The sequence below is a fragment of the Labrus mixtus genome, chromosome 6, assembly GCF_963584025.1.
Source record: "Labrus mixtus chromosome 6, fLabMix1.1, whole genome shotgun sequence".
Lineage (NCBI taxonomy): Eukaryota > Metazoa > Chordata > Actinopteri > Labriformes > Labridae > Labrus > Labrus mixtus.
In genome coordinates this window covers 2,866,789-2,880,963 of record NC_083617.1, presented here as the reverse complement: position 1 = coordinate 2,880,963, position 14,175 = coordinate 2,866,789, and the positions used below count along the sequence as shown (strand labels likewise).

Below are 14,175 nucleotides of genomic sequence, written 5' to 3'. Positions count from 1 at the left end.
CATCTCCAATATTGATCCTAGTTTGAGCACGTTTCTGCTCGTGGAGCTTATTAGAAACATGCAGAGGCTTTTTAGGTCGGGTACAATCACTTCTATCTGAACCACTTCTCTTGCTCGCTTCCATCGCTGCAACACCTGTTGACCTGATAACTGCTCTCATATCTGACAAACCGAGGGGCGTCCAAAACCGCCGTGTATGTGTGTGTGTGTGTGTGTGTGTGTGTGTGGGGGGGGGGGGGGGTCGCCTTAAAAGCGCCTACCTTGGTCCAAACAAATCCAGAGCATTCAGGAGCAGAATCTAAAGTTAGAAGGAGGACATACTGGCTGCTGCATTGTTGTCAGAGAAGCCAGCACTTCAACATGTTTCCTTAATGATCAGATAGTAAGATACCTTTATCATTTCACTCACTACACATCAACCCCTTTAAACACTTTAACACTCAAAACTCTGTATATATTTTCCGTAATTCAATTTTTCGGGGATATAATCGGGTGGTAATATGATTAAGGCATTAATACAGTTCAGCGGCGCTCTTGTAAATATCACTCTGACTGCGTGGTTATCCTTGTCAGGGTATTTTTCAACTTAAGTCAGAAGTAGAAAAGGGAGTTATTCAGATTCAAATTTGTGCCACATAGCTGCTCGCATTAGCGTCTGGGTGACACATTTACATTTACATAAGAGTATTTACCTGCTCGCACCAACCTTCACAGCTCTGTGGCTGAAAGGAAGCTCTTATGTTGAGATTGTCAGGATAATCTGTTCACCATATAACAAGGCGTTTAACTCCACTTATTGTGGACCAAGTGAAGAACAAACCATGCATTCAATATTCTGTCAACTGAAGATGAGAAGCAGATAACGTTATTATATAGGACTGTAACTTTTTAGACTGCTTGATCATTTTTAAACTACCATCCTCGATTATTTGCAAAGACAGAGGGAATGAACCAAACTGTAAACACAGCACCTAGGGGAGTAACAGTATGTGCACACATGGCAGTACCCAATCCCCAATCCAGGTGGAAGTAATGATCATAACAGTGTGCTAACAGCTATTAGATGACAAACAAGATGACACCCTGGAGCTTCTTTATAAATCAGTTATGTGGGTACCCAGAGAGCTGTGTCATTGGAAAACCCATCAAAGATTCTAATGTATGTTAGACGGCATCACCATGATGTGCCAATCACCGGAGCTGGGCAAAAGAAAAACAGGTGTCCAAGTACGTATCCCTGCTGTTTTTTAAAAAAGCCTCTGGATGTGAAAGCAGAACGGGTCGAAGACATTACTGACGCCCATAAGCAGTAGAAGAAGAGCTCAGCTTTAAAGTATTTCTTAAAAGTGGTAAAGCCACTGTGGCCGCGTGGTTGGTTTGTGCGCACCGTGTACGGTGGCTGTAGTCCTTGAGGTGGGCAGCCGCGGGTTGGAATCCCATCTGTGGCTGCTTTACCGCTTGTTATTTCCTACTTTTTCTCTCCCAGATGTCTGACTCTTTGCACAGAGCTGTCTCTCAAATAAAAGGTACAAAAAGCCCAAAAGTACATAAAAGAAAAATGTGTAAAAGCCTCGTTTTAATGTCCTAACTCAGGTACACATGAGCCAGTGGTCCCTGCTCTTTACATGGCGTACAGGAGTAGTGATTGAGCATGCACCTTGTGTTGAAAGAACCACAGATGGATGGACCTCCCATGCCACTTAAAGCTATCTCAAAGTGAACGCAAACTTCATTGAGTCAGAGTTATCCTTGTGCACCTTTAAGAGACAAGTTGAGAATACATTTGCTCCTAAAGGGATGAATTTAATGTGTTTTATATTTCATATATTCATCTCTGTGTTGGTTTTAATGTTTCATAATTTTGTTTGTATTCCTGTCTTTTTTGTTTAATGTTTCATACCCTACAGTCTGTACCAATGATCACATGCTGTGTTAAATGACACCCGATGGAACAAACTGCAACTTGCACAAAAAAAATCATTTTTCTCTCACATAATCAAGGTCGGGTCGCGGTGGCAACAGGTGAAAAGTCAACCAAGACTATCCTCTCCTCAGCAACGTATTCCAGCTCCTCCTGGGGGATATCAAGGTGTTCCCAGGCCTAATCCCTTCAGCGAGATCTGGGTCTACCCGGGGTGTCCTCCTAGTTCAGCCTGCCAGGAAAACCTCCAAAGGGAGGCGACCAGGAGGCGTCCATATCAAATGCCTGAACCACCTCAGCTGGCTCCTTTCGATGTGAAGGAGTAGCAGATCTGCTCTGACCTCCCCCCAAATGTCTGACCTCCTCACCCTCTCTCTAAGGCTGAGCCCAGACACCCTCCAGAGGAAACTAATTTCGGCTGCTCGTATCCTTTATCTCATTCTTTAGGTCACTAGCCACAGCCCATGACCAAAGGTGAGGGATGGAAAGCAGACTGGTGGTAAATTTAAGATCTTTGCCTTCAGGCTCAGCTCCCTCTTCACCTCAAGAGTCTGACACAACGCTGCACTGTGAACCTCACCGTCTATCTTACCCATACTCAGGAACAAGATGCTTAAAGGTCGATACTTAAACTCCTTCACTCAGGGCAAAGACTCACTCCATACCCAGAGGGAGCAATCCACCGCTTCCCAGCAGAGAACCATGGCCTCGGACTTGGAGTAGCTGACCCTCATCCAGGCCACTTTGCACTCGGCTGCAAACCAACCCAATGCCTGCTGGAGGTCGCAGCATGCTGAAGCAAACAAAACCATTTCAAATGCAGAGCAGAGGTGAGTTTTTGAGGCCCCTAAAACATGTGGGTCAGGTGCTTGATTGGCCAGGTGGCAGGCAAAAGTTGGGAACCCGGGGATGCTAAACTTGCACTTTTGTGAGTTCAAAATAAACTAGAGAAACCTAGAGTTGTGCAATCAGGACTTTTTGTTGTTTTTTTTCTTGCTGTACCGATCTGTGACCCCAAAACCAATCTGTCTGCTGTGTACCGTTACACCAAGGTACAAAAAGTACAAGCACTCAGCTGAGTGACTGAGCCCCGCTTCAAATGCTGACATCGCTTTGGAAAAAAACTTACAACGAATCTGTGCTGGTAACTGCGTTTTCAAGCCAATGAAATTATGTTGACACATGTTTGTGCATCTCTCTTCACATCCCTCTTGAGTTTTAGTGAACGACAAAGTGTAGAGGAAGAGTAGCAGTGAGTGAATTATGGAGATGAAACGTCAACTTCCCATGATGGATAAACATTGATTGTTACAACCGCCCTGATTATACTGATGCTGTGTTTAATAAGACAACATGAGATATTTAATGACACAGTTTTATTTTCCTCACTCGTGTACACAGACGCTACACATTTTGAGTGACAGCTTTAAGTTGCCTCTTCATTCAGATTCAAACACCTGTGAGCTCTGTCATCGCTTTAAACGACTCCATCATGACAATGTTTACAGAAAACTTTAGCAATCCAACTTCTTATTGTCTTCATTCACCGTGTACTCTGCATAGTAATCGTTTCATTGCTGTGTGATTCTCATCCACTCTTAAACCTGTTAAGAGTACCTGAGGGGGGAAACAATCCACCGGGCCGCAGTTTATCAACCATTCCTGCTTCCTTTATGTGTACTACCATAAAGCTTTTACACATTAACGATGACTCTGTTATCAATGAATGTTTATAGGTTGAACCTCTGAGAGTGGGAGGAAAAGGAAGCTACAGCAGATTACAATAGTTCGAGTTTTAAAAGGACATTCCTCTTATTGATTTTGAAATCAATGACACAAAATGGCTGAAGTTAAAGGTCACATATCCTCCTCTTCTTCAGTGTAAATAAGTCTCAGAGCTCCTCAAAACATGTGTGTGAAGTTTCTTGTTCTAAATCCACTCTGATCCTGTATTTGATCATGTCTATAAACCCCTCTATTTCAGCCCTGCTCAGAACAGGATGTTTCTGTGTCTGTACCTTTAAATATGTAAATGAGCTGTGTTTGACCACGCCCCCTCTCTGGAAGGTGCTTGGGTGTACTCGGTGCTTTCTCGCTCCATGTCCTATTGTTTACGGTGAGAAGGCAGACTCAGAGGACAGAACAAACACCTAGCTGTGGGAGTGTCACCCACCTGGGGGAGGGGCTACTGCCCTTTGTGATGTCATGAAGGGAAAATCTACAAACGGCCTGTTTGAGCACACATTTTCTGAAAAGTGGAGCAGGCAGAAGACAGAGAGGATGAACTTTTCTCATCATTGGGGGGTTTGTAGACAGACTAGAGACACATGTTAGAGTTAGAGGAACATGGAGAAGTGTGTTTTGAATAATATGTGACCTTTAAACTCAGACAAACATGCAGACAGAGAGATTTTTATTGCTAAACTTGTGTTTTAAAGAAGTGAAAACAAACATTTTGAGGCAGAGAATCTGCAGATGATTCACATTTGCCATATTTGAACATTGGTTTGACTTTGAAAAAACAACTTTATGCTGCAGTGATATTTCATTTGGGACCCACAAACAGTCCTCCACCCGCCCCCCCCCCCCATCCTTCATATTCCAACTTCACTGCTGTGTTTACAAATATTCAGCAATATCAGGGCTGCTTTTTATTTGCTTTTTACCCGGCAGACCCTCTGACTGAGAGTGCAAACAGAACAAAAGAACTTCACTATACACCGAGAGCTGCTTCTGCTGCAGAGAACAAACACACACACAGAAATAAATCAATAATGTAATTTGACAAAATGATGACATCTGACTTCAACAGGTAGCTATGATCCTTACCAAAGGGATGCATATCTATGTGCCATGATGGAATAGATTTGAGAATGTCGTCTCATTGCACTTGCACAAGTTTCACAGAAATAATCAGACGGCTTCTTGTTTTCCATCAGCAGATTAATGATACTTAAAAATGTTGTAAAATCTTGGAGTCGTAGAAAACATCCTAATTAACCACCGCTGAGGTAATTAAAAGAGAACAAGTGTTGGAGATGTTCAATGGGAGTAGGGCTTTATAAATGTTTGTGCTAGGTGAACTTTATCAAATCCATCTGCTAACATGGGTGGTGCAATTTAAACAATAAGAAAAGCAAACAAACCCAAAAGAGAAGACGAGTTCCTCCTCGTTTATTTCTCCTTGCCCTTCCTGTTCTCAGCCATCCATGAGAGATAAAGAAAAGAAAGTACAGATTTAGCTCCCTCTTCCTCTTCCTCCCCCCCCCAGGGAGAGTCAGAGCTGTGCACAACAATCAGGAGAGGGCCTTAAGCGTTATTAGGATTAAGGGCGGGAAAGAAAGAGTTTCACAACTCAGATGTAGCGCCTTCAGAGGGGTGTGTTTGTGCGTGATAGGGCACGGGTATAAAGTATGAGTCAGGTCTAAATCTACTTCCTGCTAAGAAGAAAAAAAAAAGGAGCAATAAATCAAACCCAGGGATTACCCAGTCCCACACTGAGTACATTATTATTCTGACTTCTCTTTGGGGGATAATCATGTTAAAAGTTGTGGAGCTGCAGTTCTTAAAAACGGGGTCAGAGAGTTAGCTGTGGGCTAAAAGAGAAGCTAATTTTTCAGGGGAATCTACTTGTTATCATTGCTGTGCATCGTCATGGATATTCACTTTCAATGAGACAGAAGAGATAATGATATCCTCGAGGAGTGTTTCAATCTAACTCTAAAAGATGAAGCCCCAAAATGAAACAATTCTCTCCACACAGTCCCCTCCCTCCTCATCATCACTCCGGTCTCCATGACGATAACACAGAGAAAAGCAGGGCGGTATATACATGAAACACAGAGAGAGTGGATAACTTGAGCAAAGCCTCTCTGACTTTCCTGCATGTTTTTTTCCCCCTCTGTGGCTACACACAGCGACAACAAGCCTGCATTTCAAACAAGTGTTGACTGCAAAATACTTGTGACAACATTCAAAGTAAATCCCCCCTCCCCTCCCCCCCCCCCCCCCCCTCTGACCCGCACTGCACCGGGTGACGAGCTATACGAGTTTGGAACTAGCGAGTCCGCACGCTTTATGGCCAATCAGAGCAAATGGACGGTGCAAACGCTTTGCTGACTTGATGCCATAAAAGGAGAGGAAGAAGAGATGGAGGAAAGGGCACGCAGAGTGAAGAGAGAGACAGAGAGAGAGAGAGAGAGAGAGACAGAGAGAGAGAGAGAGAGAGAGAGACAGAGAGAGAGAGAGAGAGAGAGAGAGAGAGACAGAGAGAGTGAAGAGAGAGAGAGAGAGAGAGAGAGAGAATGAGAGAGACAGAGAGAGTGAAGAGAGAGAGAGAGAGAGAGAGACAGAGAGAGTGAAGAGAGAGAGAGAGAGAGACAGAGAGAGAGACAGAGAGAGTGAAGAGAGAGAGAGACAGAGAGAGAGAGAGAGAGAGAGAGAGAGACAGAGAGACAGAGAGAGTGAAGAGAGAGAGAGAGAGAGAGAGAGAGAGAGAGAGATGCACTCTTAAACAGTTAAAGGGGATCTGTTTGTTAGCCTGTTCAATGCATCATTTAAAGAGGCTAACAAACCTTCGGCTTTCTCCACGCCACACCTGCCTCCCACAGAAAACAGCCTCCATTGTTTTCCATCATTTCCTAACTCCATAACCCACACTGACGCAGGCCTCCACATCCAGCTCTCTGCAGCTGCCCTCGGAGGCTGGACCGTGGTGTTTGATTGCTCGAGTCGGTGTAGATTACTGACAAATTCACCCCGAGAAGAGAGCGGAGGAAAGAGCAATAAAACGCTTGAACCGACTGAACAATGTTACTTTCCCACTGATCAATGTCTGCACACGGCCTGCAGGAGGAACATTACGAGTCAGAGCAGTTGCTTTTCTGACACAGAGGTGGCTTGTTGCAGACATGAATCAGGCTAACAGGTTCAAAGAGTCTGTCAGGTGTGACTTGCACAAGAGGAGCTCATGCAGACTGCGGTCACATCCCCCCACCCCCCCACCCCCCCCCCCCACCCCCACCCCTCTGCACTACCTTAGGCTGCATCGTTATCAGCACACATCCTGACAAGTCATCAATATTTCATTAAACATTATCCTCTTCTGATATCTCTGGCCCCATGCAGACGATCTTATATATCTGAAGGATATGTTACAAGTGCATTCAAAGCACCTTCTCAGTTCAATGCTGCACCATAGGTCACATACAGGTTGAATCAAGACCCTTCATTATTCACAGGTATGTATTCAGGGGGCATTTTATATTCTTCACCTAATCTCATATTATAATGTTTCATGATACGGTCGTCTTGCAATCTATCCCAGAATCACTTAATGATGTTATCACGGGTCATCATGTATCAGAACGTGTTAGCCTTCGACTCACACCCCTGGAGTCTCTGAGGTGAAGCAGGTGAGAGCAGCAGGTGTACAGGTGTCATCGCCCTCTGTCATTACTAACCCAGCAACACATTGCCAAAAGAAATAGAGAACAACCAATATGACGTATTTTTGTAGGCCAACCCTGAAGTAGCATCTCCACGGGGTCTAACCAGAATCCTCCTCTGGGATGTTTTCATTGGATTTTGGATCATTGCAGAAAATAATCTCTGTGTCAAACGCACGTTTCTGAAGCGTAGGCGTTTTGTTCAGCAGGATAATCTTCACAGATGAACGCCATTTTTATGATGTTTGAAGCGTTAACGCGGCCGACAGAAGTAAAAAGCTAACGTTATGCTACAAGCTAACTACACCACGGTCGGATGATTGTGACGTCACTAGCGTTACGCTTCAGACGACCTCCGATAAACTAATCCACGTAGCTTAATAAATAGTTTACTAACATAATATTCACCTTAACCTAAAGATTAAACCTACAGGAGACATCTCCGACTAGTGAGAGAGTTCCCGCCCTCTGTGTCCGGCGTGATGACGTTTAATGTCCCCGACGACCGCTGTAGTCACATTTAGCCGCTTGTTAGCAACCGCCTTTTTAAAGACGAGTAAAAACTTCAAACTTCACAAGTGGAGGTATTACCTAACGTAGTTTATGTGGTCTAACAAAACACCAACATCTCTTCAGCTTGTGTTAACCACAGACCTTATTTCAGGAGTCTAACCACAAACACATTCAAAATCCCCGTTGACTTTTAGATGTTAGACCCCATGGCGCTCAAATGCTAACTTACTTCCTGGTTTTAGGACTCAGTCCTGTGGCGCTCTATTCACTGACACCAGAAATTGTTCTCTCCAAGCAGTCCTAGATCTCATTAACATCTATGTTTAACTGAGGAGTAGGAGCACTGCTGTGTGTGTGTGCGTGTGTGTGTGTGTGTGTGTGTGTGTGTGTGTGTGTGTGTGTGTGTGTTACAATCAGAGTGAATGGTGAGCTGTGAACATGACCGCACCACTGAGGTTCATGTAGGTTTATAAGGTAATCACTTTCTGCTGCCTTCACATCGAGACCTTCCAATAATGAGCCGAACGATACATCAGAACTAATGAAGGGAGCTACAGACCCACGGGCGCACAGATGTGTGTGTGAGTACATTTGTGTTACCTGAACAACATGTACTGTAGTCATGCCAGAAAACGATTACAGCATCGATTCCAAACTAGCATCGACAGCTTCACTCTGCTGTGTGCCCGCAGCGTACGATAAGGTACGTGATCTGAAGTCCTTACATCACCGGCAAATTTTTTATTGCCGGTGATGGACATGAATTGGCAAACTTGCACCGAGGAGCCAACGACCCCCCCCCCCCACCCCCCTCGTTTAGATTTCTCCCTCCATGAGATGCTGTGACATTTGACAACTTCCCCCGGCTCGCCTCGACCTCCCATCTGTAGGAGCCGAGTCGCAGATGGGTTGAGAGGTCCAAACGCGCCCAGTGCTGCTGAGGACAGCAGTGTGTGTGTGTGTGTGTGTGTGTGTGTGTGTGTGTGTGTGTGTGTGTGTGCTCTCTCTGTGTGTGTGTGTGTGTGTGTGTGCTCTGTGTGTTTTTAGCCATGACCCATAAGGCCTCCTGGGAAGCTGCAGTGAAAGTGATGAATGCCAAAGAGGAGGGGAGAAGTGGAGGAGAGGAGGGAGGGAGGGAGGGAGGGAGGGAGGGAGGGAGGCTAAGTAGGAGACGAGTGCCTGTACTGCAGCAATGCAGGAGAGACGGAGAGGGAGGTCAATGAAAAATACAGTCAAATTGAGTGTTTTATTGTAGGATTGTGCGGTGAAAACAATGCAGAAGACAAAAGCATGATGGTGCAGAATGCAAGGTTAGTGACTGCAGATAACAAGTTTGCACAACCAACATTTAAGTCTGCTTCAGTCTCTGTCCGTCCTGCAGATGACTCCCTCTTCATCATCATCATCATCAGCCCTACCCCGCCGAGGCAACAAGCCCTGGCAAGGCAAAAACACTCCCTGCGTCTCCTCCCTGCCCTCCTGAACAAACATCTCTCCCTCTGGAGGTGAAGGGGGTTAGAGAGGCGGACTCCCGGGACCATCGGCTCGCTCCCTCTCTCAGCTCTGTTTGTTTCAGCCTGTGGTGAACGAGGCCGCGCTACGACGACCCACACAGCTGATGTTTAGACTTCCCAGCAGAGAAAGTAATGTATACGTTTCCCCCCCCTGTTCTCGTTCACCGACCTCCCCCCCCCCCCCCCTCCCCGCCCAACGCCTCGCCTCGGCCTGCCGCAGTGAAATGTAAACACAGAACGGGGGAAGCCTCTGCTCGTTTTTCACCCTCGTCCTTTACACACCAAAACCTGCCTTCTCAGTTTCATAAAGCCCAGTGACACATGAAAACAAGTGCACCAACACACACACACACACACACACACACACACACACACACACACACACACACACAACACAGGGAAAGAAGAGAAGACGAGCTAATGCACTGATATCCACAGCAGGAGCACTCAAGGAACAAATATCCTGTTCTCATCATAAAATTTTCATCCCGTCCCGAGCTTTGTTTGGCGAGGCCGAGCGCAACAAAAACATCCACACTTAACCTTGAGCCGATCTTTTTAACATAATGCGGCTGCTTTATTGGATTCTGTAGCTGGACTTCACTCACAGGAATAACAAGTACAAAGAGTTACGGTCCGACAGGGCCGAGTCAAGACGAGAGACGAAGGACAGAAGTGGCAGCGCCAGGAAGTCTCCGCCTGCTGGATCTGGTTGTCTGCTCGTCGAGTTCTTTGGAAGGACACTGATATGGCACCTTGTCCTGAGTTATTAATCCTCAAGTCAGAGCAGAAAAAAAAGAACCAAATGTATTCACTCCCACTTGGAAATGAATACAGGGCCTGTCATGACTTGCATTCACACACACACACACACACACACACACACACAGCTGCTGGGACACTTTGTAAAAAATGCTAAAATGATTATCTGACAGACTTTCAAACGTACATTTTTCAGGACATTTTGTGGACTTCATGTTACGATACGATACGATACGATACGGGCCAGGAGATACATCTTTCTACCATCTTAGTTGACCATTATTAGAAATGGTTGATGACGTAGAAGTTACACAATAAAAGGGGCCACAAGTTTATCATGAAGTAACATGTCGCTCAACCTGTTCTCTCTCTCTCTCTCTCTCCTCCTCTGTCTTTAGCCTGCTCCACTTTTCAGAAAATGTGTGCTCAAACAGGCCGTTTGGAGATTTTCCCTTCATGACATCACAAAGGGCAGTAGCCCCTCCCCCAGGTGGGTGACACTCCCACAGCTAGGTGTTTGTTCTGCCCTCTGAGTCTGCCTTCTCACCGTAAACAATAGGACATGGAGCGAGAAAGACTGAGTACACCCAAGCCCTTCCAGAGAGGGGGCGTGGTCAGACACAGCTCATTTACATATTTAAAGGTACAGACACAGAAACAGCCTGTTCTGAGCAGGGCTGAAATAGAGGGGTTTATAGACATGATCAAATACAGGATCAGAGTGGATTTAGAACAAGAAACTTCACACACATGTTGAAGAGGAGCTCTGAGACTTATTTAAACTTAATATGGAGGATAATATGTCACCTTTAAACTCCAACTCCTGTTGAACACAGAAAGAGAAAACCAAGGTGAGAAAACAATGTTGGAACGTGACCGACTTGAGCATTAAATCCAAATTGAGATTCTTAAAATGACATTTAATAGTTGAGTCTCAGTCTGTCATAGACGACCACGAAGCTCCGAGGAAAACAACAGACACTAAAATACTTTCAGCAATCTGATCAGTCGACACAACACTGCAGGAAGAAAAAAAAGAGCAGGATGAGCAAACTCGCAATGAGATCCAAACAACAGATGGCAACGGTCAATCAAATTTAGAACTGAGGAAGGATTTAATTTGGCATTGATGTCACGCTCCCGAGCGCAGCGGAGACAATAACACAGACTCATCCCAAACTTTGTCAGATAAGTAATTTCAATCTGAGAGCCCCGTGAGTACCAGACAGGGGGAGAGAGATTTAAACATCTGCAAGTCAATTAACTTCATTATGATAACTTATGTGACTCCAATTCGACTGGGCAGATGTACACAAAAAAAATTAAATCTCCCCCAGGTGGTACTTATCATTATTTATAATAGTTTTGTTGCATAGACAGAACTATTAAAGCCTCGGGACATTTGGCTTGAAATACAAAAAAAAAAATCAGAGTGGAAATAAACCTTCAAAACTTTTAGAAAGTTAACGACTCATTCTGCTGTTTAGACCGTTTCTCACGACTCGGGGGACGTGATTTTGATTGACATCTCTTTGGCTCCTCCCATTCTGACGGCAGAATCAGAGAAGAAAGCAGAACGCCCGTCGATGGGAAATACATGTCGTTCAATCGGTCACTGGATGGTGAGTCTCAAATGCTTTGCTATCCATATCATAGTTAGCAGGTAGCAGAAACATGCTAAGGTTCCCCGTTTCTGTTATCCAAGCTGTGAATGTGATGCTTAGGGGCGGCAGTAGCTCAGTCTGTAGGGACTTGAGTTGGGAATCGGAGGGTCGCTGGTTCAAGTCCCAGCACGGACTTCCAAGTCTGGAAGTTGGTCTGGTAGCTGGTCCACTTCCTGAGCACTGCTGAGGTGTCCTTGAGCAAGGCACCGAACCCCAAAACTGCTCTGGAGCGCCCCCCCCCCCCCCCTCACTCTGAGACCTCGCCATTAATGCATGTCCACAGGATCCTGTTTGTGCATGTGTGTTTATTTCAGCCTAAGTTCAATAAACAGAGTGTAAAACTGAATCTCCCTCCTCGCAGGATTAATAAATTATAATTATGACATCATAAAGAGACTGTTTCTGCACATGCACTCCTGAAAATATCAGACGGGCTGCTCCTGAAATATTCCTGAGTTACTCGTTCACACAGCGGGAGAGTATCCGTTCCAAAGAGGGTTAAAAAGCTGGTGTAGATTTGAGTTTCCGGTGGCTTTAAGGTCCTGTTTCTCTCACACACACACACACACACACACACACACACACACACACACACGTAAACAGCAGCAGTGCTGTGTAGTGAAATAAACCGCTGGGACGTTTGTGTAAGTTTGCTGTCTCATCAAAGAGACATGTCCTTTAGAAACAAAGCCGCTTCTCCTCTATTATATGTCAGAAATCTGTGAAGAATCCAAATACATACTCGTCAAAGGGGGGATTTTTCAGGCTGTGTGAAACAGGCTTCACATGGCAGAACGCACAGCTTCAGCTCAGTGAGACACACACACACACACAGGTGGAGAGGCTGCTTTGAACAGGAGGCCACTGAATAACATTTGAATAGACGTCTCTGTTCAGGGTTTATCAAAAGGCCGCCGTCCACTGACCTCATCAACCTTCAAAGGACTCTCTGCTAAATAAACCTCACATGCTAATCACTATTTAACTGCAGATAATAGAAACAACAGCGGATTATTCATAATCAAAAACAGGGACAAACGGTGAAGCTTTACAGGGATTTAGATGAGTCGTCGATTTCAATCCAAAAGTACATCAACACAGAGGAGCAGAGAGAAACTGAAGGGAATAGATGTCTGTGTTTGCTTCTGTCGTTCAGTCACCATTCAAAGGATCATAATGGAATAAACGCATCATGGCTAGAAAATGAAACTGATCTGTTGCAAGCTTCTTAGAGGAAGAATGTGCGACTTTTTGATCCAGTAGGTGTCGCCCTTGAGCTCCAGCATGAAACCAAAACAAACTGCACCTCCGATGTTCTGAAGCCTCCGCCCTCCTCCAGAGACACACCTCCAACCCCTGTCCGCTCGCGTTTGCACAAAGGAGTCAGGCGCATGCGAAGGACAAAATCGACTTTGGCTCGAGCTGCTATCACCTGTGTCCTGCATTGTTGTGTTAGCGTGCTAATGTTAGCGCTCTTTAGTTAGCTCGTAGCTTCACATTGTTGTGTTAGCATTCTAATGTTAGCGCTCTTTAGTTAGCTCGTAGCTTCACATTTCATGTAAACTGACACAGAATGAGCGTGATCTAAAAACTCTTACTAACATCCAAATAATCAGTGAGTATGTTCTTCTTCTTCTCTCTAGTTCTTGACTAAAATAGCTTTTATACACAAGGGGAGGAGCCGGCCGTCCCGTCCATGTAAACACGGCTCTGACAACAACACAGCCAGCGGGACTCGAGCTTCTCCCTCATTGTAGACAGTCAGGACTCAGAGACACATTTACACAGGACAGACTTTATGATTTATTTATGTGTTTAGTGTCTCATGTTCTTTCTTTAAGTCAGAATGTTGCAGGTTACATTGACTGCCAGTATCCAGATGGTCATTACTGATCCAGAAGAACTTGAAATCTTGGCCTCGCCATGCCGTCAATACCCTGATTGACCTTTACAGAGGACTTTAAAATCTGCAATATGGTGATGAAGGCATCAGAAAAAGTGCTGGCGCTGCTGGTGCTCGCTTGCTATCAATATATCAGCAAGATGGAGCCCCACACACACACACACACACACACTTACACACACACACATGCAGATACTAACCTGTGGAGACAGGGCAGTGGGAGGCTGGCTGAAGAGTGTGGAGTGGGCTGCTGACCGGAGGCCATGTGCTCTCCTCACAGTCTGACGGGAGAAAGAAGCAGACAGTACCTCCTGCTGAGGAAAAGGACACAAACAGAAGGAAACGTCAAGTTGTGGAGCATCATCTCTGTGCCCAAAGTGAAAAACTAAGTGTTTGGAGAATAAGCACAACACAAATAAGGAAACGGAGGAAAAAGCTTGTGCTATTGTCA

General features: G+C 45.2%; 2 protein-coding genes across 3 annotated transcripts in view; one reads left to right on the top strand and one right to left on the bottom strand.

Annotated features, from left to right (window-relative positions):
• Nucleotides 1-439, top strand: part of pla2g12b (phospholipase A2, group XIIB) — a 51,335-nt gene extending 50,896 nt beyond the window's left edge. Inside the window, exon 6 of the mRNA XM_061039501.1 lies at nucleotides 429-439. The gene's annotated coding sequence lies outside the window, so the exon portion shown is untranslated. The remainder of the gene's footprint in view (nucleotides 1-428) is intronic.
• The window catches only part of mcu (mitochondrial calcium uniporter), an 84,447-nt gene that overhangs the window by 30,593 nt on the left and 39,679 nt on the right, over nucleotides 1-14,175 (bottom strand). Inside the window, exon 2 of one of the 2 annotated variants that reach the window (XM_061039504.1) lies at nucleotides 13,925-14,038. In XM_061039504.1, the coding sequence (XP_060895487.1) occupies nucleotides 13,925-14,038 (114 nt within the window). The remainder of the gene's footprint in view (nucleotides 1-13,924; nucleotides 14,039-14,175) is intronic. The other variant, XM_061039503.1, reaches the window with a different exon arrangement.